General features: G+C 32.8%; 1 protein-coding gene across 1 annotated transcript in view; it reads left to right on the top strand.

Annotated features, from left to right (window-relative positions):
- Window positions 1-327: 327 nt before the first annotated feature.
- LOC123535609 (uncharacterized) overlaps window positions 328-25283 on the top strand; it is a 148729-nt gene continuing 123773 nt past the window's right edge. The window contains exon 1 of the mRNA XM_053529299.1: window positions 328-856. Coding sequence (XP_053385274.1) covers window positions 716-856 — 141 coding nt within the window. The 5' untranslated portion in view covers window positions 328-715. The remainder of the gene's footprint in view (window positions 857-25283) is intronic.

Below are 25283 nucleotides of genomic sequence, written 5' to 3'. Positions count from 1 at the left end.
ACTTAATTGTTGAATTCAATCTTACTGTTTACAGTGCACTTCATTGCATTCACGAGAGGAAGGTACTGTCTAAAGAACCGTATTCTGTATTGTATCTGCACTTTGCTATCTATTGACACATCTGAATATATAATTACTTTATGTAATTTGAGTAATTTGAAAGCCTTCAAACGCGTATGGTCTAGTCAGATTTTCGAGATTTGCATAAAAAGTTAAACAGAGTGGCTTTTGAAAATTTTAATTAAAAAGTACTCTAAAATTGTAATCGCCTGACATCAAAATGGTCGGATAAATTAATTTTTCATTTTTGTTCTGGTGCTGAGATGTGTTAAAGTGTTCATGCTTATATACAATATCTAAGTTAGTTCGCAAAGCCGCTATATTGGCGGCATTTATAGAAGAACTAATTGATGTATTGTGAAACGTGGTGTGCTTCTCGTGAAATGTTGTTTGAATTCTTATATTATGACGCATTATTGTCTTTAATTTAAGAAAAAAAAATCTTCAAAGAAATATAAATTTTATAATTTAAGGGATACATGAAAAGCGAATAGCGTCTATTCTTTGACGAGTACAAAATTCTATGAAAGTGCAACATTCAGTGGAGCCGAGAAAGGGAGTTACTGGATGTGACATGCGAAGTCTATACCTTGAAACAGGTATATTATATACAGTTGGAAAAGCTGCATGCCGGAGAATGAGTGTATGATTCAATATGAAGGGACACACTGGAAAACCAGATAGACTACAACCACTACGAGATCTTTCCCGTGAACCGTCCTATCTGTCACGTGAAAATACATACCTGTCACAGAGGGAACAGACATTTTTCAACCTAAAGGAGCCAACACTTTTGGTACGTACTTCCTTATAGACTAAGTATTTCTTACAGTTTACGTCGCCTTACATCACATGACCAGACTCGGTTAAACCGTGTATCTTATCATTCTATTTGGTAACGTTCTGTGCTGCTGAATGATCATCTTATAGATGAATTAGCCTTCAGAGGTTTACAGATTTTATTTCATAGCAACAGCCGTAAAATGTCGCCACTCCGTGTGATTACACTTTTATGATTAACTCCATTCTTTTTAAATAGAGTTCTTCTTAAGCCATGATATGAAGGGTGTACACATGCCATTACATTTCATGTAGATACTATCACACAGAGTCTGCTATTATCATGGTTTGGTTGGGTCTGTGCTCCCGAAGTATCATCTAATAGATCTGATTATGTCTAATAATATAAGCTCGAAGGATTGGGTCGGAAGGTCTGTTTGTCTAGTGGCTGTTGAAACAAAACAAACAGAAACACGAAGTTCGAAGTAACTGAAAAACCCGGTTGTCGATATAATCGTAAGTAATAAAATGGATAGCGAATTCTAATGCAGTGATAATCTCCTCCAGAATGATATTAATCACCGCGCATGATCATGAAACTCATATGGCAGTTGATAAGTTTTCTTTAATTCACCACCCACGTAAGCCTAAAATATTCGAAGAAATTCTCTTAACAATTTCAGTTACTGTGAAACATAATATCAAACGATGAAATCTAAAGTATTGATAAATATGGACTCTTTACTGTAAGGGAGAAAACTGTGTATGAGATTGCTTATTTGTACGGTAGATAATTCTATGCATGATATCGCAATAGCCGTATCAGTTAATTCAGAGGTTTTTCAATTGTTGAGCCTGGTTAACATAAATACGTTACGAATGATTAGCAGCAAGCTTACACATTGCTGACATATTTTCCCTTGATGGTCTTGAGTAGACCATACACATGACTGGGAACTTCTCGCGTACTATTTTGTTTTAATTCAAATGCTCATTTATCATGTGGTGCATGTATTGTTTTTGTAGACATTGACCAGATGCTTCGTTACTAACCTCTTCTTAATGGTATATAATTTCATAATGGCACGCGCCTGGTATATTAGCTCGTAATACAAATTGTACGTTGCGTCCAGATGCAAATGTTCAAATATAGTTTTGCTTAGAGAAACCCATGTTTTTTTTTCATAGCGGTTTTGTTAGACGGTTCACACTACATATTTACTATGTATCCACACTTTTTTTATTGTTCATGTTATTATTTTATCACTGGGTTTTCTTGCTGATTAGCAAACATATATAAAGGTATGCCCGCCTGTCTTGCAACATGTCTGTCTGTTTATTGGTCTGTTATTCCGTCGAATATTTCTTGGAAGTCTTGACGACACAAGCGTTTAGAAAATTAATTATGGTTAGGTTGAATACTTCAAAAATGTTTTCCACTGAGTATATAATTCCAATTATGCTAAAAGCTTCAGAAATACAAGCTTATTACGTTACCAACAATAGACCTGAAGTTAATTCCAGATTGATTTCCCGATTAGTATAATTCGCTGGTTGGAATTGTGGGAATTATTCATTAATTAGTGACTGACACGATATAATATTGACCAAGATGTTGACCGACACTGACGAGTAACTCTTGTTTAGTTCGTTGTAATTTACATCATCGAACTGTCACTAATATGATTCATATGGGAAAAAAACAACATATCATAATATTTATTTGTTTTACGATTTAATGCCTTCATATGATCTAAAGAGAATTTTCTTTTTGTACTCAAGTTCTTAATAGGGATGTTGCAGTTAAATCTAAACACATTGAAATTATGGACTTCTGGTCAATATGTGTATGATGTGTGTAAAATGCATCGATCCTCTCAGAATATGCATGGATTTAAAGAAGTCAAAACTTGTAAACAATAATATACTTTTGTTAACTAACGTTTTATCTACTGATATATTATGTTTCATGTTCACATTATAATCAGATTTCACTTGTCATTATTCAAACATTGTACTTGATGCTTTCAACAAACTCTCATTTATTTTAGACTCCCAATTTAAACATATCCAAACATTCAATAAAAAGTCATTTATTTCACAGCACTTACGCACAATTGCCAACATGACTTTGGAGTCAAAATAAATTATGTTTTATTAGTTTTCAGCAAATGCCTTTAATTTCATACAGCTTTATACATTATTGTGCCGCTTATGGGTTGATGAATCGGGTTAAATACATTAAAGGCATATTTGTATTTCAAATTCACATCTATTAAAGTTTTAGTAGGAAATTTTTGCTTGTGTTTATTTAATCTATAAGTGTCTCGTGATCCCTTTTGGCAGGGACAACCATCACCTTTGTATGGTCGATATACCTTCACATTTTAGACATCTAAATAAATTGATGTTAAACCGTTTATATTGAAATATAACCCCAAAACTATTTTAATGAAAAACTTTAATGAATAAATATAAAAGCCTGATCGAAGTCTGCTTTATTGTTATTCATTTCAACAATTATACGTCAGTTTATTCTCTTTTGAACTAAATTGGTGGCTGTGTTTGCTTGTAACCCCATGGGGTCAACGTATTTTACAATATGACATTCTGAAATTTGAATTTCTAAAGCTTGCTAGTTGGTGGAAACTTAGTAATAATGAAATGTGTGCATGTTTTCAGGCTTGTTAAATTTTAATTTTGGTTTGATATAGATACAGTGTGCAAATGTTTGGGAATAAAAACAAGACTGTTAAAAAACTTGAACACAGAAATGGGACTGCATAAAAACGGATTAATAAATTCTAATTTGGGTGCTATTCTAAATTTTTTGGGGGGAATTTTCAACTTTGACAAAATGTTAATTTAGAAAGAATTTAATAATACTATAAACGCGAAAAAATGATGAAACCGGACTACAGAAAAAAAAAGATAGGCAATTTACATAATCTTAAATAAAAAGGGCAGCCTTTTGGGACAGGACGTTTTGGCCCTTTTTTTACCTTGTAGGGGCATTACCAAATATTGTTATATAAAAAATTTATTTTAAATTAAACATGGAGTTTAAAGTTAAAGTATACACTTTTTCACATAAACTAAGGTTCATATTATATTATGGCCAACGAAATATGTTTCTCTTAGTTGTTAATCGCTAATAATCGTTAATTGTTTTCCATATATGGTTATGCCCTTATAAGGAAAGAATGATGATATCGCTGTGCCCTAAATGGCTGCCATTTTCAAGCATATGGGTGGTATTCAAATGGCCGTATCCTTTTTTGTTTTCAGTCCGATTTTGATACTTTTTCCTTAGTGTTAGTCTTTCACCTAGTTCTTTGACAAGAAATGTTGCCAAAATGTTGCATGTTCCCCTTTAACCGTTCTCTGATACCTTTCTAAACTTTTGCTTGTTAGGCAGACACAGATGATCATTTTTTCAGTTAAATTAAAAATGAACATCAGTGTTGAATTAAAAGAAAGTAAAAAAATCTTACAATCTACCCAATTGTTTAAACCGCTGTAACACTCCTGCCTTTTTTATTAAACGGTGCATTTCGTGATCGTGTTTTAAAAAATAAAATAGTTTGTTTGATTTTTATCTACAACGGGAAACTCAATCTCATAATTTACCACGAAACATGGCGTTTCATGGATTATCGGGGATATTAATTTCTCAGTATAAGAGAAAAATCAAAACAATTAATACGGACTTGTAAAAGTTGCTGATTGCTATTGTTGACTTTTCAACTTCTAACAGTTAGGTATTGGGTTTTTTGGTTTAACCAAAAAATGGATGTTTTTCCCCTGGTATTAAAACCAGGGCAAAATTTATTTGACTCTTTGTTTTAAATCGAATCCAAGGCCAGATTCCGAAAGGATGGGGCAAAAGATGTAGAAATATTTTTAAACGATGTATTTAGATTTTAAAAATTTTTTTTATTTTTAAAAAATTTAAGATAAAACCATGTATTTCCCGTTTAAACGGTTTTAGTATACTGTACTTCAAAGAGAATTTCGTTTAAATATTATGAAATTAAATTCCAATTAAAACTTTTCATACCAATGTGTTTTCCTTTGAGATATTTTCCACAAAGAAAAGAAGAGAGAGAGAGAGAGAGAGAGAAAGAGAGAGAAAGAGAGAGACTATTTCCTTGGACTGTTATCCTTTCTTAATACTCGGAACATAAATGTACATGTACAATTTGAAACAATTGATATATAAATGTACGAAGTCATTGTTCGTACTACTTGAGAAAAGCGTCGGAAAGCTGGTCTCTGGTGATAAACAAAACTTAACTTGTAAAATCTGACGAAAACTGTACTTTAAACCCATTGGGCCAAATTTAGAAATACCCCAGACAATTAAGGATTTTAAAAATGTTTACGCCTATATCACGTATTGACATGCCACAAGTTAATCATAAATCACAACAATGGAAATGCGTTGAATCATGGTAAAAACAAGAAAAAAAGTTTGCAAGAAGTCTACTAAGTTTTTTTTTTGTCTGAACGATACTCTAATGATATTAGAATGTCCAGAAATTTCTTAATTTACCAACCATAATAATTGCTAAAAAATTTATATCGAAGATGAAAATTATGTTGACTTCATTTGTATTTTAAGCATACATAACATGTTATTTTTCAGCGGACCTTTTTACATTAAATAATTTAATTGGTATAAATATTATTTGAAAACTTTATGTTTATATCCCCTACCAGTTCATCTGCGCGTTCTGGAATTATACACTTTGGTTGTTGTAGAGGTACATTCTATTTTATAGACTGCCGCGCGTCTTCCATTTTATTACGGCTCCGAGGAGCCAACCAGTAAGTATGGCATTTTCAATTGTTTTATATAACTAAAATCAACAAATTTCTACCTACTTAGCAATATGAATATTTAAATAAGGTTTAAGGTATCTGCTATATTTTTAAAAAATATTAAAATTTTTTTTTCATATTTGTGCAGACGTTCATTTGTGGATTGGGGATTTTACTTCGACAGTCCATTTGGAAGGGGTGGGCCCTTTACTGGGATATATATGAATTTTAAAATTTTTACCTAAAAATTTTGTGTTTAGTGATAGCTATACTGTTTGCAAATGAATATAAAATTAGCTTGTCATAAAGTTTATCACAACACTGTTAAATTAAAAAAAAGGATTTCAACTAGACGATATTTATGTGCTTTTTAAATTTAAAGGATTTAAAAAAATTTTTGATTCAAAAAAAAAAATAAAGATTCTTTTTAAATTTATTTATCAGGTTTTTGGAAATTTATTTTTTTTCCGGAAACTTAAAGAAAATGTTGTTTTTTTTTTTTTTCTCTCAATTGTCCAGCTTTACAAACGGTACATTTCCCCTTTTTTTTTAAAAGGCCGAATGAAAATGTATGGGTTTTTTTTCGTTCAATTTATCTAATAGTAATTTCTTTAGTCTTTTAGGATCAATGATTTTTTAAAGGGTATTTGTTTACCGAATATTTTTTTAATACGTTGTTAAAAGGGTGATAGACAGGCCCGGGGCTTTGTCCTTTCAATGAAAGTATCAGAAACATCAAAAATTTTCGTTTTACATTCGTTTACACAGACTGGTCATTTAAAATAATATCAAAGCATATCCCGGGCCAGATTCCCAAAGGTTCCAGTATAAGCTTAAAAATTTTTTGGGGGGAACTCCAAGGTTTTGAATGGGAGTCTGTTGAATTTTTGGATTTAGTATTTTTTTTTTATCTATTGTGGAACTTTTTGAAAAAGCTCATTGTGCAAAAAATCTTGGAATTGGGGCTAGTCAAACATTTTTTCTGCTCTTTCTTCAATTTTATTGAAAATGCTATGATTTTTTGTTTGCAAAATAGATTTTAATCTATAAAGTATACGAGTGCATATCGATGACAAGCTAAGGTTATGTCGAAATGACTACGTACACATCTTGACCACAACTACAAACAGAATCATTTCCAATTTGGCCGTAATATGTTAGTTTAGCTATGTTTAATTCCACTTACTATTCAATAAATAGCTTAAATTAAATATTGTACTTTGTAAAGTTAAGATGCGGCTTTATAAGTCAATGGGAGTTTTGTTAAATAGCACCAACTTTTTCAAATTTTTGATTAGCACCGTTTTTCTCACTGCCTCATGCCGCGATGACATGGCGCCAAATTATGACAAAGGAGTGTGAGTGTATAATTTCAAATTGTAAAGCGAATCAAACTATCAAGAAAGTAGATTAAATAGTAGTGGAAAGAGGAACTACTTTGGATCTTGTCACAGATGTTTTGTGCACGTTAATCTTGATAACATTTCAGTGTTAATAACTTTGATCTGCATCAGTGTTCATATTTTGATCTGATCACTTGAACTCGAAAAAAAAAGGGGCATAGGTTAAGAAAAACATTTAAGGATAAACATACGAATGACGCTAAGCTCAAAATAAACTTGATCGGGTTTATAAAAGGTTTAAAAAGAGAAGAATGAAATTGGATGTCTTTGTTAAAGGCTTATTTTGGGTTTGGGGGGGGAATTTCTAGTTCATGTTAATGGCAATGTAAATAAATGGTTGTCCATTAGCAATCTGAAAAATTGACATTTATTTGAAGGGGATTTTATTAGTTTTTGGGTCATTGACATTTCCCTTTTTTATCCGGGGAAAAAACAGTTGTCCAAAAAATATTTGTTTTAAAAGTTTATTTTCCGAAATTTATGGTATAAATTCGTGTTGATCTGTTAATTTCGATGCATTTTGTCGTTGCATTTCGGATTTGGGGTTTATGGGGAAGATTAAAAAAACAATTGTAGGCTCTTTTTAAGTGCCTGACGCTATATTTTGACTTCTGACGAAAAAGTTTCACGGCAAACAAACGGTACAGTAATGTTTATTTAAAATATGGGTGCAATTTTTTGGAGGCAAATGGGGTTTCTGTAAAAACTTGAAAAAAACACTTTTGAGAGGTTTTTTCCCCCTACGGGGGAAAACATTGAGGTTAAAAAAAAAATATTTGTTTTCCCTCAATTTTCTGTACAGGCGACCGATAAAGGGGAAAATTATCATTTACGGTACTTTTTCCCGCAACGATTTTTAACAAATGAGTTCCGTAAAAGGGAAGGTATAATTCGTGACTACCATAGGAAAAACCCAGGAATTTTTCCGGCTTTCTGAACAATTTTGGGGAAAAATGGATTCGAATGAAAAGGGGAACCTTTCCGGGGGCCCCCTGTGTAGCCCCCCCTCTTGATTGACGGTATTTTGGGTTTTGTGTTATTTAAGCTTTTTTTAGGGGTTTTTTTTTCGGCGTAAGGGAATTGAGTTGATTTATTATGGAAAACGAAAAAAAATCAGTTAAAGACATTTCTGGGGAAAATTGCGTGTCCTATTTTTAAAAAGAACCAGAGCTTTTTTTAAAGCACTTGAAGGTTTAATCGTTTTCCAATTTTTTACATCTAGAATATGATCTTTTTTGGGGGAAACGCATACATCGTTTAGGCAAGTTTTGGGGTTGTATGAGCATGGTTTTCTAAGCTTAGAAACTTCCCCTTAGAAAATAAATTTTAATATTCCCGAATGTATCACACTGCATAGAGGTAAATGATAATATATAATAACAAGAAAGGGGTCGATCTTTTTCTTTATTTATCGCACTTAGCCCCTTTTGCTTTTTTGTCTTTTTTTTTTTTTTTTAAACGTCGCACCGAAAAATTTGGGGGTCATATGGCAATTTCCGGGTATTGATGGTGGGGAAGCCCCTAGATCCCCCCCGGCATTATTTCTCCGACAGGCACCTGGGTAAACCCACCGCCTTCCCAAAAGCCAGTGGATACTTACTCACATGAAAAATTAAATCCCCCGGTGAGTTCAACCCCACATCGTGGGGGTAAAGTGATTCAATGTCGGCCTTAACCCCCCCGGGCCACTTCTTTCTCAATTATTGGGAATCATCCGGAAGGGGCGAAAATCGGGATCGACCCCCTCTAGGGGTAACATGCAATATACAAATGAGATATACTATTAATTTAAAAAAGTGGTCTTCCGGCCGTCACAGGGCGTTGATTGGGATTTTTGGGAAGAATACGCTTTTCCCGGGCGTAATACGCGCCCACAAACTTCCCCCGAAACCGAAACTTTTTGCAATCAAACAAAATGGGCAATTTATTTTTATTCAAAATTACCTTTAAAATGGAAAAAAATGTATTTTTTGGAAAGCTGAGGATGTTACATTCCCGATTGAGGTTTCCCTTTTTTTCATTTTACTTTTTTTTTAAAAACCTTTGGAAAAACTTAGTGACGGGTTTTCTGAATTTTTTCCAAGTTACCTTTTTAAATAGATAATGGTATTGTATTGTCAAGTCATTTAGTTTTTGATGGGGGTTTGTGCTTTTTTGCGTCTAAGAGGGGAAAACTAATGCTGTACGATCATTGCTTTTTTCCATTTTTGACATTCGCGTATTTTCTGAAATACAACACTAACATTTCTTTAGATTAAAGATCATGAAGCAAATATTTTATAAAAGCATTCAGTTTCGAATACCACAGAGGTGCTATGCATCTACAAATTATAAAGGAGAAAAATACGTGCCTTGTCACTTATGTTTGCACTAGACTTCCTTAATGCATTCGTCTCATTGTGAAAATTATATGATATATTCGTGTTGCAAAAAATTTTCCAGTTATTTTCAGATATTGTTTTGATAAAAACATTCAAAAGAAATTTCAATACACTTTTAAAAAAGGGTTTGCGAGAGGGAAATGGGGAGCAATTTTTTTGGTTTTTAGTTAAATAACCAAATATTGCGTTGTAATATTAACGTTGGGGGATGATATTTCCTTTTTAGAAAAGGGTTAAACGTTTACACTTCAACTTGGAAATGAAACCGGCTTGAAAGAATATAACACTATCTTTTATGATGACTTTCCAAGGTGGGGGAATGGCATTATTCGGGGTATATCAACTTGGATCAGTGAATATTCTTTTGTGGAACTTGATAATTTTTTAAAATTTTAACAAAATATTTATATCACGTGTTTTTGCGGGTTAAATATTAATTTTTGTGTGTGCAAAAAGTTAGTTTTTTTCTGTTTGGATAATTTTTAAAAATAATTACAACGCAATTACTGCATTTAAATTAAACTTAAAATTTATATGTAAGTCTAAATCTTAAAACAGGAAAAAATTTTGAAAACCTTTTTTTTTTTAGTTTTTTTACGATAAACTAATGGAAGATTTTAAATTTTAAAATTTAAACGATGATAACTCTTCCTCTGATTAATGTTGGTTCCTTCTCTGAATTTGTGTAACGCAAAAGATTTGCTTGTGTTAATACAAAAAGTTTATTTAAAAAAATACCCAAAAAACATTCATTGAAAAAACGCGGAGGCTGTGACGATTACGATGGAAAAAAACCGGGGGAAGTGCTTCAGGCTTAACAATGCCGAGAGAAAAATTTTTAAAAATTGGTCACCCGTTTTGTTCTTTTCTTTCAGCAGTTTTTCCCCCCCTGCAGGTATGTTACTTTCGATTTTAAAGTGTTTTAAAGTTTGGGTTTGGTGCACCCCAAAAGTTTGATCAGTTCAAAAGATGAAGTGTAAACACATTAAATGAAATGAAATTAAAAAATAATATCACCCTTTAAAGATGCTTTTTACTTATTTTTTTTAAAAAAAAATAGATGAAATTTTGTTTTGCTGATAAGTAAGTTCCTTATGCCAGTAATTAATCACATTACAATAATTATTTCTTAACATCTTAACTGCAGCATGCCGAGCTGTTCCTAGCCCAAGGAATCCTGATGGTGTTTACTTATCTATTGGTTGATTCGAGGGTAATTGTCTGTGGATGATTTTACCATCATATAATAATATCCCTGTCCTGCTATTAAAATGTAATAAGCTTAATATTATCTTAAGGTCCGTTAAGCTTTGGGGTATTCCTGCTTTTTTAAAAGAAATCGGGTGATTTTGCCAATGACCGTCCCAAGGCGGTGCCCTACTATTCGTTCATGTGTTCTTTTTGCCTCCATGTGCACGTCAGCGTGCTGTGGGTTGCGGTATGCTGAGGCTGCATTTTTGAAACTTATTTATTTACTTACTTATGTTCAATAAAAGTCAGAAATAACTCACTATTTAGCACCCCACATCCTTACAAATGATATATGCACGTTCATTAAAAGCAAAACATTCAGATATATTTTTATTACTTTTTTAAACATGGGGGAAGTCTTAATGAATGCATAACTCATTTTTTTGGGAAATTTTAATTTACTTTACAAAAAGTTTTTACTAACCGAAATTTTGATGTTTTAAATAAAAAAAGATAGATAATGTAAAACAAAAAATGACGGGGCGTCATTAATAAAAAGCTAAGGGTAGAGAAAATAAATGACACACATCTTGCCAAAAGTCAAACTAATTTTTCCCCTTTTGACCTTTAAAAATGTAAATTTAACTCTGTCTAATCCACTTACTATTCAATGAAAGTTTAAAGAGCAAATTTAAAATTGTTAAATATTTATCTTTAACGGGCGTTTTTCCGACGTTGTGAGGGTGCGTTCGGCCCAAATCGTGGAAAGGAGTGTCTAAAAATTAAAGTAATTGAGTCATAAAAAAAACGTTGTCAATAAATTTACTGTTAGAATTAGATCAACGGATGGAAAGAGGGAACTTTTTTTCCTGCATCAAAAAACTATTTTAAAGATGAATATACGAAAAAAATGAACACATTCGTTAAGGGGATGACAAAGTTTATAAACAGTTAAAGCGTCTAATGACATTGATTAAAGACTTCTCTTTCCAAATTTAAATTATCGCTTGATAAAGGATATTAGATAGGTTTAAAGTACTTCAAGAATTGAATTGAAGTGTCATTGTTATACTCTTTACTTATCAGTTGGTGGAACTATCTGGTTTATTTTAATACAATGAAATAAATGGGTTTCCCTTTGCAATTGAATAGTTGACAAATTTTAATTTAAAGGGGGTTCTTTTTGATTATTGGTTTTTGACATTTTCTTTTATTCATGGGTTTTTTGTCCAGAACTAATTTCTGAATTGTGCTTTTTTTCCCGGAATGCTGTTTTGGAATGAGTTAATTGATGAACGTTTTTGTCTTTCTGATTTTGTTTTCGTTTTTTTTGGGCAAACGATCATATTCGTTACAAACCAAAAAAGGTTTAACTATTTTAGGGCAAAAGTACCGTTAAATTAGTATGATTAATCAACCCATTTTAGATTCAAGGGTATTTCCCAAGTGGGTTTGGGAAAGCCTTAAGCAGATGGAATATTGCTTTGTTAAAAACTTATAATGAAATAAATTGTTTTAAACCTGCAGTTATTTCAAAAATTATATACCTGTTAACGAAAACAACAAATACCGATTCCATGAAGTAACTTTAACGAATGAATTCAGCAAAGGGGGAGCTTTTATTCTATGATATACGAAATGACAAACCAGGGAAACTCCCCGGGTTGTCAGAAAAAGAATGGGAAAACTGGGTTCGACTGACCATGCAACCTTTTCCAAGGGCCACTTGTCGTCCCCCCTCACTGATGGACAGGTATTTGTGCTTTATGTCGTTTTGTAAAACATTTTGTTATTTTTGGGATGCGGGAAAGGTATTCATTTATTAAATTTACTACGAAAAACAAAAAAATAAAGTTTAAAAGGGAAAATGTCTGTGGGTGTAAAAAAACATCATTCCTCTTCTAAAGGGGGTTTTACAGAAACCCTTAAACCAAAAGAAAAAAGCGATTTCAAATTTTAAATAAAATTGAAAAATTTCGGCGTTTGGTTGAAGCATTTGTGGGATGTTTTGATTTTTGTAACTTTTTAAATTTTTGAATTTCGGACCACATATAATCGTTTCGTTTGGGAGACAGGTAAAAATTTTTCGTTTTTTGACGCAAATTTCACGGTTATATTTACGACAATAGTTTTCATAAGCATAGCGAGTGATAAAAAATATTAGTCTACGATAATTTAATATTGTTCTGTACAACACGGCGATATATTTTGACGAGTGCTCATTTTAAGAATCATATTGAACGATCCAAAAAGGCGAGTCAACTATGTTTTTCGGATTGGTACAAGTCCAAATATACCCGATATTGTACAAGAAAATAATAAATTATTGTTTTTATTTCATGCTTATTTTATCAGTTAGAGAGCATAATCAACCTGACGGATACGATTCCATCTTTATTCATGCTGATACTTTTTTTATCGGTCAACGACTTTTATCGTTTATGTGATTAAAGTTTTTGCACTGTACAATGCGGAATACAATGCATCCAACACGGAACTATACTGAATGGTCACATGGAGCAAATGTGAATCGCTGCCTGGAGGGGAAAATTTTAAAAGAATAATTTAGCCGGAACTACGGCTTAGAAAATTAACAAACATAATGGCATTCAAAATATGTAAAGCGCAAAAACTACCATGAGGTGAAAAACGAAACTTTATCTGTTCTTTAAATAAAAAGATACACACAAGACTTTTCACTACCCCCCCCAAAATTTTTCGTTTTTTTTTTACAAAATAAAAAAAAAAAACTTGATTTTGAAAATTCTTCTGAGTTTACCAAACAATGATAGTGTATAATTAATTTATTTCAGCCCCTAAGCCCTAATAGCTTTTTGCATGAAAAAAGAGGGAAAATAAATGATTAATTTTTTCATTTCATTTCAATGTTTTGACATCACATATTTTTTGAAAAAAAAACGTAACTTTTCTTTCCCCGATTAAATCAATTTTTAGATCATGTAGGCATTTTATTAAAAAAAAAACCCCCCTTTAGTTTGATTTAACACGTTCAATACCAAAAATAAGTTTTCAGGGCAGTGTACTACCTATTTAAAAAAAGAATATACGTGCCGTGTCACTGACTGCCCGGGTTTTTTGTATCATTTAGAATATTTTGACTTGGACCCGGTGTTGTTATATTTTCTGTCCTTTCGTATTTTAAAAAACATTCTTTTTTACTAGATTAGATAAAACTGGGCTAGGGGGGTGATGGTTTTGGGTTGTTGAAAAATCTCCTACTTCAAAAACGATTAACTCAAAAAAGACTCTGCTGCTTGGTGCGTGTTTTGCTTTTCCCAAAAGGGTCTCCCTACGATTTTTATCTTTTTAAAATACTTGACAAATCCCGGGTTTTTTTCAAAAAACTTTCCCCATATTTGAAAAATGTAAAATTGAAAGTGGTTACGATTCATTGCATCTTGAGGTCCCGGTTAATTTCGCTTGGTTACCAAAAAGTTTACTGCATTTTTTTTCGTCAAAAACAAAAATCTATTTTTTTGTCACATATCTTTAGCAAAACAAAGGGTTTGGGTTAAAAAGAATGAGCACACCGCTTTACCCAAAAAATCAAACAGAATTGTCACTTTTGACCGTAATATGTTAGTTTAGGTATAACTATTTAAACTTATTATTCAGTACATACATGTATTGTTCTTTGAAAAGATGTGCTATGGCGTTATTAAATGGACTGGCCTCCAGATCGTTCGAAAATTATTATTTTTTTTTTTTGATATTTGGAAATAAAAGCTATATTCTAAAACAGATTTTAAAAATTTTTTATGACAAACAATGTTACGGAAACACATGAGAATTTGCTGTTTTTTCTATTTTACGATGAAAATCGAAAAGCGTTTGTAACATACTCCAGTTTTAAATGTTTTGGTTAAATATCTTTTTTTGAAGAAAATTCACTAATTCCCGCTCTTGTTACACGACGGAAAATGTCTTTATTGCCGCGGGGGTTTGGTTCCCGAAGCGGTCATATTTTTTTTCTTGATTTGGAATTTTTGAAATATTTTAGAAACAAAAACTCATATTCTGATGTTCATGATATGACCAAACTTCAGTTTGAAAGAAAGATTATTTTAGCCAAAATCTGGAAGTCAGTGCATTTAAATGGTTTTCAAATATTCATCCAACATATCCAGTATTACCTAAGCATTCGTTTGTCTTTGTCCTACATGCCGCACTTACATGGCGTCAAATCTTGGCATGCGAGGGTCCGACATATAATTTGAAAGAAATTATAGGGGTCGTTAAACATAGGGGGGAAATTTTGTTTGTCAAATGAAAGCGATAAAACAGTGGGTTTAAAAGGGGCCACATTGGAATTTCAAGACATTTGGCGTTTGTTTTTAATCCTAACTCTTGAGTTATAATTTTAAAGCATCGCGTTAAATATATGAAAAATAAACAAAGATTTTAGAAATTATGAAAGCTTTTAAACACTAAAAAAATTTAAGGGGATTTTTTGAAAATTTATCTTTTTAAAACCCTTGATACCGGTTATAAAAAGATGTCTAAAGTACTTTAAAAAGGATTGTTATACTCTTAACTTATCACTTGGTGGGATTATCTGGTTTATATTAATGACAATGTAAATAAATTGCTGTCTATTAGCAATTGGAATAGTTGACAATTCAATTGATGTTGGGTTTTATTCTTGATTTTGGGCCATTGACGTTTGGTTTTAAAATTTTTTACATCTATTTTTAGTAGTCGCTGAAAGTGTTTTATGACCTTAATTTATGTTTTGTACACCCCCCGGGTTTTTTGATAAAACTCGACTTCACTTTTCGTTCTATTTTTTTGCTTGTGTTTTTAGTGACAACTAGGGTTTTCTTAATACCCGCCAACTACGGCGCCCGGGAAAACTACGTCTAGCCAGGATAAAAACGTAGTAATCCGTATCGACCCCTATTGAAAATACCTAGACGACCTTAATGAGTAACCTATCAGTTCGTACCAATTTTGTCGGTCAGGGACGGGTCGTACGGGTTCTAGTTTCACCGTGCTCGCGAGCTTTTGCGCCGAATTTTGGGCTGTGGTGTAAAGCGTTTTCTCAAACATCCTGGTGTGAGATTTAAAAAAAATCATTTGTTTCCTATATTTATCTTTATGTCGCATATTTAATGTTCTAACAGTGAATTTTTCATAATATTCTGTTTTAAAATCGCGTTTTTTTTTAAAAATTTAAAAAAAAAAAACTTCATATAGGTTTCTGATATGGGTTTCCCGTTTATAAAAAAAAGGAATTTTCCCTTACTGTGCCCTTACAAAAAATCACGGGAAATATGCAATTTCGCAGTTTTTGGGGTTTGCGCCCCCCGTGAGAAGTTTCTAAAATACTGTCGCGTCTGTTCTATTTTATCAATGTTTAAAGAAGTAAATTTTTGAACGGTTTTTGAAAGTCATTAGAAAAAATGCGAAAACTCGAATTTCCGTAATTCTGGGAAAAATAGAAACTGAAAAACCATTAAGTTTTATGTAAATATAGAAACATTCGGCATTTTCCGTTCGGTGATAAAATTTTTTAAAAAAAAACAAATCACAAAGTGTAGGTTTGTCGCTATATTTGGGAATTTTTAAATGCATACTAATGAGGAAAATATGTAATTAATGTGACCTTTGACATAAATATATCTTCTGAAATACAACATTAATATTTCTTTCACTGTAATACATTAGTTTTTCAAATTTTTGGCATATATAATGGAGCATTAGTTTTGAGCAGGGTTTATTGAAAAAATATTAATAAAAGAGAAAATTTTATACGTCAATTTTTAAATGTTAAAATGGTGTGGTGATTGGGGACTAATAGGAATGATGCTGCCGTGTCAAAATATTTTCTTCCTGTTTAAACATCGTCTCCGTTGAGGAAAATTATTTGAAATTTTTAACAATATCAAAAGGTTTTTTCTAATTGCAGCATGAATTACCGATTTAGTTTTCGGTAATTCTTTTCCCTAAAGCATTCTTTTGAAAATTCAATCAGAAGAAACCCAATTAGGGTTAGAAAAAAGGGTGGGGCAACGTTGAGATTTATGTTAAAAAATGAATTTTATTGAGAGAGGAAAAACTGATTTGGGCCCACCATGAAAAACCCAAAATAGTGCATTGGGACCAGCATGGATCCAACCGCCCGCCATCCGCGCAGTTGGGCAGGACCCTGTTTCCTAAAGGGAATAGGCTTGAAAGCGAACACATGGTCCTCCGACTGCGCGGAGTCAAATGGTTGTATCCATGGGTCGCCAAAAAGCCATGTTTTTTATGGTGCGTCAATTACATTTCCTTCCTTCCTGCTTTGTCTTTTACTTCAGAGTTCTTCTGGGCAATTATTGTTAGAATAAAATTACTTTCAATTAGGACTTTATTGAAAATAAATTCAAGTCGGTGGTTTTAATTCATTTTTTGCTAGGAAAATAGAAGCCCAAAAGTTTTTATAACTGACACTCAAGGGGTTGTTATGGAAAATTGTTGCAGGGAAAAGAGCTTGGATCAATGAATTTTCTATATGTTTATTTGATTTTTTTCAAATTATAAAAGAAAGTACAGAAAATTTTTGTTATAGTGATAATTTTGTAAGCTAATTTGTTGTGCGGTTGAAGCTGATTAATTTTCCTTTTAGCACTGCGAAATATTAGCTGTTTAAAAGTTATATTAATTTTGCAAAAATTTTTTTTTAAAACTAAATAGACTGTTTTACGGATTTATGGTTTAAACGATTTGATCAATATCTTCGTAAGAAACTTTTATTTTTTAAAGAAAAATGGTTAGCTGGACTGCATTTTTTTACTAAATGTTTTGAACTAAACTTTAAAAGCACACACTAAATTATTATCATATCTGTTAAAGAAGTGCGCGTCCTTAGAAATTCACTGATTTTATGGTAATCAAATTATGCAAGAATAGTGCAGATCTGAAAATTTTGTTAAGAACGAAATTTGCGAAACACATGAGAAAACAGCTCTGGTTATAAGCAACGAGACATTATTGGATTGGTTATTTTAAGGGTTAATTTTGATCACGGAAATAACATGATTTTAGTTTCGATAAAACGAAAAGGGATTAATTTGTTGAAAGGATTTTTGTTAGACTGAAAAAAGACAGAACTATCCCCCGCGTTATTTGTTTTTTGGAGTTTTGGGTAATGTACAAGACTTGTAGTGGGAATACAGTTTTGTGAGTAATAAGGGACAATTGTGTTGTGTAATATACCAACATTTCCAGCTAAACTTCATTCTTTACTATGGAACTAAAGCCAGGAGTGCTTGCAGGCTTAACTGATATGGAGAGAGAGAAATGGCTGACTTTGATCACTTCGGTACAAGTTAACTTTCATTGCACTACGTACTCCTCTCTTCAGGTATTGTATGAGATTATGTGAGCTGCGCCATAGGAAAACCAACATAGTGCGTTTGCGACCAGCATGGATCCAGACCAGCCTGCGCCCGCGCAGTCTGGTCAGGGTCCATGCTGTTTGCTTTCAAAGCCTATTGCAATTAGAGAAACTGTTAGCGAACAGTATGGATCATTACCAGACTGCGCGGATGCGCAGGCTGGTCTGGATCCATGCTGGTCTCAAACGCACTATGTTGGTTTTCTCATGGTGCAGCTCATATTACTAAATAGATTAAAGCGATTTCAGTTTCATGCTTACTTATAATGTTGATAAATTCAAGAGTGAAACTGAAAAACATAAGCGAAAATGAAACTTTCTTTGACAGTCTGTAAAGAATCCATTATGATTATGCAGATCAAATATGAATCAGTTCCACAATAATTCAGAGTGCTACATTTGTCTATAGGCTATCCCTTTGCTAAGTTCTACATTCTGTGTAGATAAAATGTTGAATATTAAATAAAAAGGCCAATTGTAAATCATAGTATTCGTGGACATCTAAATCGTCATACCTATAGACCTTGGTGCACCAAAGTCAGTCTGTCGAGTTTTTTTTTTTTATCAGGAGAATCTTTACATGTCAAATCAAGATATCCCGGTCAGGATTTAATATGTTGTTAATGTCGGTTCATTTACTGAAGGGCCAAATAGTGTCTCAGTGTCGTTAAATAATTTGATTTCTGCTTTTTAAAACAGCAGTGTTACTATTGCTTAACGTATTGCAAATCTGAGTAATAAACCAGCAGAAGACCTGTAAGCTGGGTTCAGACTCTACGTTTCCAATGGCATATTTATATTCTGTTATCTTCGCATTTCCTGAAAAAAAAAGTCGTGGTTAATTTCAACAAAAACTCAGCCTATATGTCTAGTTTCATATACTAGTATCTATGGCTAGCAAAGTTGATGCACTTATCTTCACCATCAAATCAAAAAGATTTATTTCCAACTTTGACCGCAATATATTACACGTTTTCAAGCATTATCTTTGGTGTCGAAGTCTACTGAGCTATTAGATTGTTGCCAATTAATGAGGAAAACATGTGATTGATATGACCTTTGTCATAAACATAGTTTCTAAATTACTAATTAAAATTTCTTTTGAAGTGATATATTAGTTTACAAATCATGTTGCGCATATATTATAGAAATGTTTAGTTTCGATAAATATCCCATTATAAACCGTATTAATGGCGAGGGATTATGTGTTTTTCGTCAATTTTTAATGTTAAATGGTGCGATGTGGTTACACAACGAGAGTAATACGTGCCGTGTCACTGTTTCCTTGATGCATCAGTCTCCTTGGAGAAAAATACTTGAATTATATTTATACTATCTGTTGAAAGGTTACTCCAATACTACTAATAAATTACCGGTTCAGTTTTAGAAAATTGCTCTCATACAACTTTTCCCGGCAATTTGACTTTCAATAGATGTTATAGACAGGATTATGGGTATTGAGCTGATGCGGGATTTATTCTCAAACTCAATATATTGCTAGTGGAGACATTAGCATTCATTGACGTATACTTCCTTTCTGCATAGCTTTAATTGTTTTAGACTTCTCAAATTTACGGCAGTTCTTGAGGGCATCCAACTGTTGATTAATAGAATATACATCTCAGTTTTGGGAATTAGCTATATGTGTAAGTAAGGGTAGTTGCAGGAACAAGTTTGCTAAAAGCCAAAGTCTTATGTGATTGATATCTCAGATTGCTGCAAGGGCATTATTCGGCATATATATATGAACTCGGATCAATGAATTTTCTATTGCGTTAATTTGATATTTTATTCAAATATTAATAGAAAATTTCTGATTAAACCTAGTGAATTAGCTCAGTCATTCTTCCAGGACAGGAGGATAAAGAAATTAGATCTTGGAACATATTTCAATAGATATGTTTTTACGGGACAAACTACATGCTGAGTCTAAATGGAAGTGTTTTGCGAGAAAATGTATGCTTAACCATCAGTCTGCTGGCAGCAAGTGATTTTGCCTTTGCGACCAATACAGATCATGATCAGACTGCATGTCCGTACAGGCTGATCATGGTCTGCACTATTCGCTTTTCAGTTGGTAAATTTTCAGTGAAGACCCCTTCGATTAATAAATGGTACTGCCCAAGTTGAATGATAGACCAGTCTTTTTTCAGAAATCTAGCAGGGTAAAGTTTAAGTTATTTATTTATTTGATATAATTTTGTAAATAATAAAGTAAACAACAGGAAAGAGGATCATTATAGAATACCCAAGACAGCGATTTACATCAAAGTTACTTTTATCCTGTTTAGTAAGGTATCATACGGACAATAATTTGGATATAAACAAGTACAACAACACTTCCCCAAACTGAGTTACTATTATCAGTTGCTGGCAAGTTAGACGTTACAGATAAACGAATGTTTTATACAAAAATGGTCCAATTGGATATAAAAAAAACTTAAAATATCGGAAGAAGGACAAGTTCATGTACATCATTAAAAATAAACTCCTTTGATGTTGATTAAATTATACAAGGATAGCACAGACACATTACATTTGTTAGGGTTGAAAATGCAAGTCTCATTTCAGAAAGAAATAAGTTCTGTATTTATAAAGTAATGATAGATTCTGAAAATGAGTTTTTACACTAGTTTTTGTCTAGATTCCGGACATAATATGAGCTTGGCCTTGCTAAATAATTTAAAACTTTGGCGAAATGGAACATTAAGCTTTTAGTTTTAAAAATAATGGTCTTAGTTTTCCCTCTCTGGGGCCGGTTGTTCGAAACGTTAACTGGCTGTTAAACTAACCGTCTGTTAAATTTTGATTCAAAATACTAGACTTGGTGAGAAACACTAGTATGATGTTTTAATTTTATTGTAAAGAGTTTTCATAGTTCATAATTCTTACATTATACATTTGTTTTTCAAAGTCGTCTGAAATGCTGAAAAATAACTCTGAATGTTAACCAACCGTTAGCTTAATCGCCTGTTAAAGTTTCGAACAACTGGGCCCTGAGCTTTGTGTACTATTCAGTAGATTTACTTTCCTCTGGAGAACAATATATTTTCATTAATGAGACCAATTTCTGTTGTATAATTTTCAAAACGTTCAGCACGATGTAAATTTACTGAGACGGAATTTAAGCCGGAAGTGCTCGCAGGTTTGACTGATATGGAGAGAGAGAAATGGCTTACTTTGATCACTTCAATACCAGTTGACTTTCACTGCACTATATTTTCTTCTCCTTCATGTATTTGAAACTAGCGCTTTGACCATCTGACTTTGGCGTTCACTTTAAGGTTTGATCAGATTAAATGGGAAGCAGTGAAACATTAGCAAAAACGCAATAAAAAGTATTGCCAATCATTTATCAAAGCATCTGTACTTTTTGTGGAAATCCAAACCAACGGCCTCAGTCAAACATCAATCAGTTTCGCAATTAGTGCTAATTAGGTCTTTTGCTACCTTCGTATAAAGACTTTGCCTCTTTATTAAGTTCTACATGTTGTACCGAATAAGATTTCTCCTTCTGTCTCTTCATACATGACTAAAGTACGTGCCTCATTTTACATTTTCAAACGATTTGTCTTGAGAAAAAAAAAAACTGAACACACATATCCAGTCACTGATATCTTTGACAAGTGAAGGGTAAGTCGAAATGATTGTGTACACATTTTGACCACAAAATCATCATATCTCATTTCCACTTTAACAGTAATATGTTAGTTTAGCTATGTCTAATTCTGCTAATTATTCAAAAAATATGTTTGAATTAAATATTGTACTTTGTAAAAGTTAAGATATTGGGTTTATTAAATAAATTATCAAGTGTTTTTCGAATGTCAAATATTAGTTTAGCATCCGTTTTCTGTCGTGCGACAACACGACCCCAACGCCAAACAAGGAAGTACACGGTTTTGTTTAAGAAAATTTCCCAATCTCTCTCTCTCCCCCCACCCCATTTTTCCACTGTTGATAATTATACTATATACCAGTGATGAACCAATCTCACATACAAAGTTGTTGATCATCCACTTCTGCACTTCTGCTTCAGCAGTGAGGTCTGTCTCTCTGGTCAGATAGCTCCTTGTCTGTGATATTAGTGGATGAGTTACCGCCCTACATGGATGCCTTAGTATGCATTTTAGCGCCTTTAAACGTGTTTATCACGAAAAGAGCGCTATATAAATCTGGTATAATGTGATATGAAATAATAGCAAAACAGGAATACTTTTGGTGTTTCTGAAAAAGAATTGGAGAAGTGGGTTTGACTGACCACGAAGCCTTTTCAAAAGGTCGCCGTGTTTTGCACAGATTCAGTGACGAAATTAACCGTGGCATTGTAAATAATCCTATGAGAGGATCTTTTTCGAAGCAGACAATGCAATCATGTAACTAGTTGAATTTCTTTTACTGCTTATGTTTTCAAATGACAATTTTTCTTAAAAACTACGAATCTTTTTTCGCAATGATACATTTTTGGTCTTCGTAGAAATAGAACGTTGGCTTTCAGTGTATTGTTTTAATATCTGTTTTTATGTTTTCAAAAGTTTTCAAAAGTTTGATGATATAAGCCGCGCCATGAGAAAACCAACATAATGGCATTGCGACCAGCATGGATCCAGACCAGCCTGCGCATCCGCGCAGTCTGGTCAGGATCCATGCTGTTCGCTAACAGTTTCTCTATTTCCAATAGGCTTTGAAAGCGAACAGCATGGATCCTGACCAGACTGCGCCGATGCGCAGGCTGGTCTTGATCCATGCTGGTCGCAAACCCACTATGTTGTATATAATGACTCATACTTGCCAAAGCAAACTCTTACTACAAAATGTGCAATACACGTTTTTGTTTCTTTTGTTTGAAACAATTATTTTGCAAAGGCCAGCTCCCTGATTCATAGTCTTCTTTGTTGCTGGCCAAGTTTGGTTTTGTTCTCGGATAAATACAATTGCTTTTTGTGTTTGTATTACTCCGTGGAGTGATACATTTATCAGAGCTGTTGCTAAGACTATGTGCAAAATTAGAAATGTGACATCTAAATAAACCTGTTTGCACAATAATTATGACAGCGTAATTAGCTCATACAATATTTTTGCATTACCAACTATTAAATCAGTTTTGGTTCAAGATAAAACACACAATTTGTAAATGTGAATGTTACTTACCAATCGCTCTTCACTGCAAATACCTTGTCTTTACAAGGGATTGATTAAAAACATTGACGGTGTATGTGAACTTGAAATTAAGTGAGCTAAGTACAATACAATTTTGTAGTTAGAGTATTAAAAGCACTTATATCACACCAGTTGCTGAAAAATAGCCTTAATTTTTCTGTTTGGACAATCTGATAACGTGATTAGCTTTTACAGCATATTTGCATTACCGATCTTTTAGGGGTTTTTTTTAGGATGGAGGGCAAAACATACGTAGCAACTAAATATAAGAGGAATATACGAGCAGAATGTACGGAAAATGCTGCTAAGATGTGATAATATAACTGCTCGAAATATTCGATACAAACAGTTCTACGCGAAATAGTCAAGCAGCGATAAAGAAACTATTCCGTGTACGGGTCTAAAACCTGAATCTTTTGTAGCATTGAGTTTAGTATTTCATCTGAAGAACATTTGGAATGTAATCGACATAATATCTTACGTTTTTGTGAATGGTGAATTAACTGGTTCAGATGTAACAGATTATATCATGGAGAAAATATCCAGATGTATAATATAAAATGATTATACTAAATGCAAAAAGCATAATTTGTTGAATGGAACCAAGGACGAATTTATGTCTAGATCGTTATCTCTTTAGCATAGCTAAAATAGCAAGTGGTTATTATGGTGCATAAATTGAAGATACTCAAGTTAACATAAAACATACTTTTTAAGATTGGAAATGCGGGAAAACGAAACTAAATATACATTTTTCCGTTCATTTCATTACTGGACTTTGGTGTTAAATAGTAGTACAGGAATAATTTCGTTATAGCTATTTTTATAATATAGGAGACTTATTCAAATGCGTGTCATCAAAAGTTATCTTGTACTAAAATGAAGGTATTGTGGAGTGTCGCAAATGTTATGATAATATAAACACGGACATTGTGAGTTTGTTATAATGGAACTAAAGCCTGGAGTGCTTGCAGGCTTGACTGATGTGGAAAGAGAGAATTGGCTGAATTTGATCACTTCAATCTCTGTCGATTTTCACTGCACTGAGTTTTCATCTCTTCAGGTATTAACTAGTTCATTACTGTATTTGTACTGAAACAAGAAAATGTATTATGACAAGTGGATAAAAAATATGTTGTGTAATCAATTGATAGCATTTTATCCTATATCTCTGTTTTGAGAGGGTGCTGCCATTGAATTTATCTTTCATTTTTTTATTATTTACCAATGTGGTTTTCTGTTAACGATAGGTTTGGCAGATAGTATCACTGTATTGCGTCCATGTATACGTTACAAGGTCGAGGGGTGGTAAGCACTCTGTCGTCAATTTTGCTCGCCATCAGTGTGCTTTTGTTATTTGTAGTAAATTGTAGTGTATTGTTTTCCGTGAAAAATAAAGCAATTGTCTCTTATGACAATCAATTAAGGACATGAATGAAATAGAATGCAACCAGTTAAAATAAAGGCAGACTCGATTTTAAGTTTATTTATGAAAGGTACTGGAATGTGCAACATCCTTCACGTCTTCTTGCACTGGCTTTGACGGGCTTCTATCAAAGAATAACAAGAACAACATAATTCAACAAGACCAGAATTTGTAACAACACCGAGTCCAAAGACTGAAAGTAATACATACATTTTGTGAACATTAGTTTCATATCGATATTGCTCATTAAATCATGTACTTTTTCCATTTGGCTTATAACTAGTCAAAAGCTTTGTTAAATTAAAAATTCAGTCATGTTCAATTAAAAATTCAATCAATGCTGGATTAGTCATTTTACAGGAAAACTAAGCTAAATCCCACCCATTGAAATTTAAAATCTGCAGTCTGATTTCTACCGTACGTAGTGTCAGTTATAAGGACCAAATCCAGTTGTTTATTAAAACTGTAATTAACGTCTTTAGAAATATCTAACACTGTTAATGAAACAGAGTTTTGATTTCATTCTAAACGAAAAGCTATCACTAGTTGTGATGTTGCCACTGTTCAACAGTATTTGTTAAAATGAAATATACCGTAAATATGTCAGATGAATACCAAGCGAACTCTCGGCTCTAAAATATTGAGTTGTTATTCCTTCA

The sequence above is a fragment of the Mercenaria mercenaria genome, chromosome 17 (genome assembly GCF_021730395.1).
Source record: "Mercenaria mercenaria strain notata chromosome 17, MADL_Memer_1, whole genome shotgun sequence".
In the NCBI taxonomy this organism is placed as follows: domain Eukaryota; kingdom Metazoa; phylum Mollusca; class Bivalvia; order Venerida; family Veneridae; genus Mercenaria; species Mercenaria mercenaria.
Note: the sequence above shows the minus strand (reverse complement) of the source record. Positions and strands in the feature narration are given on the sequence as shown.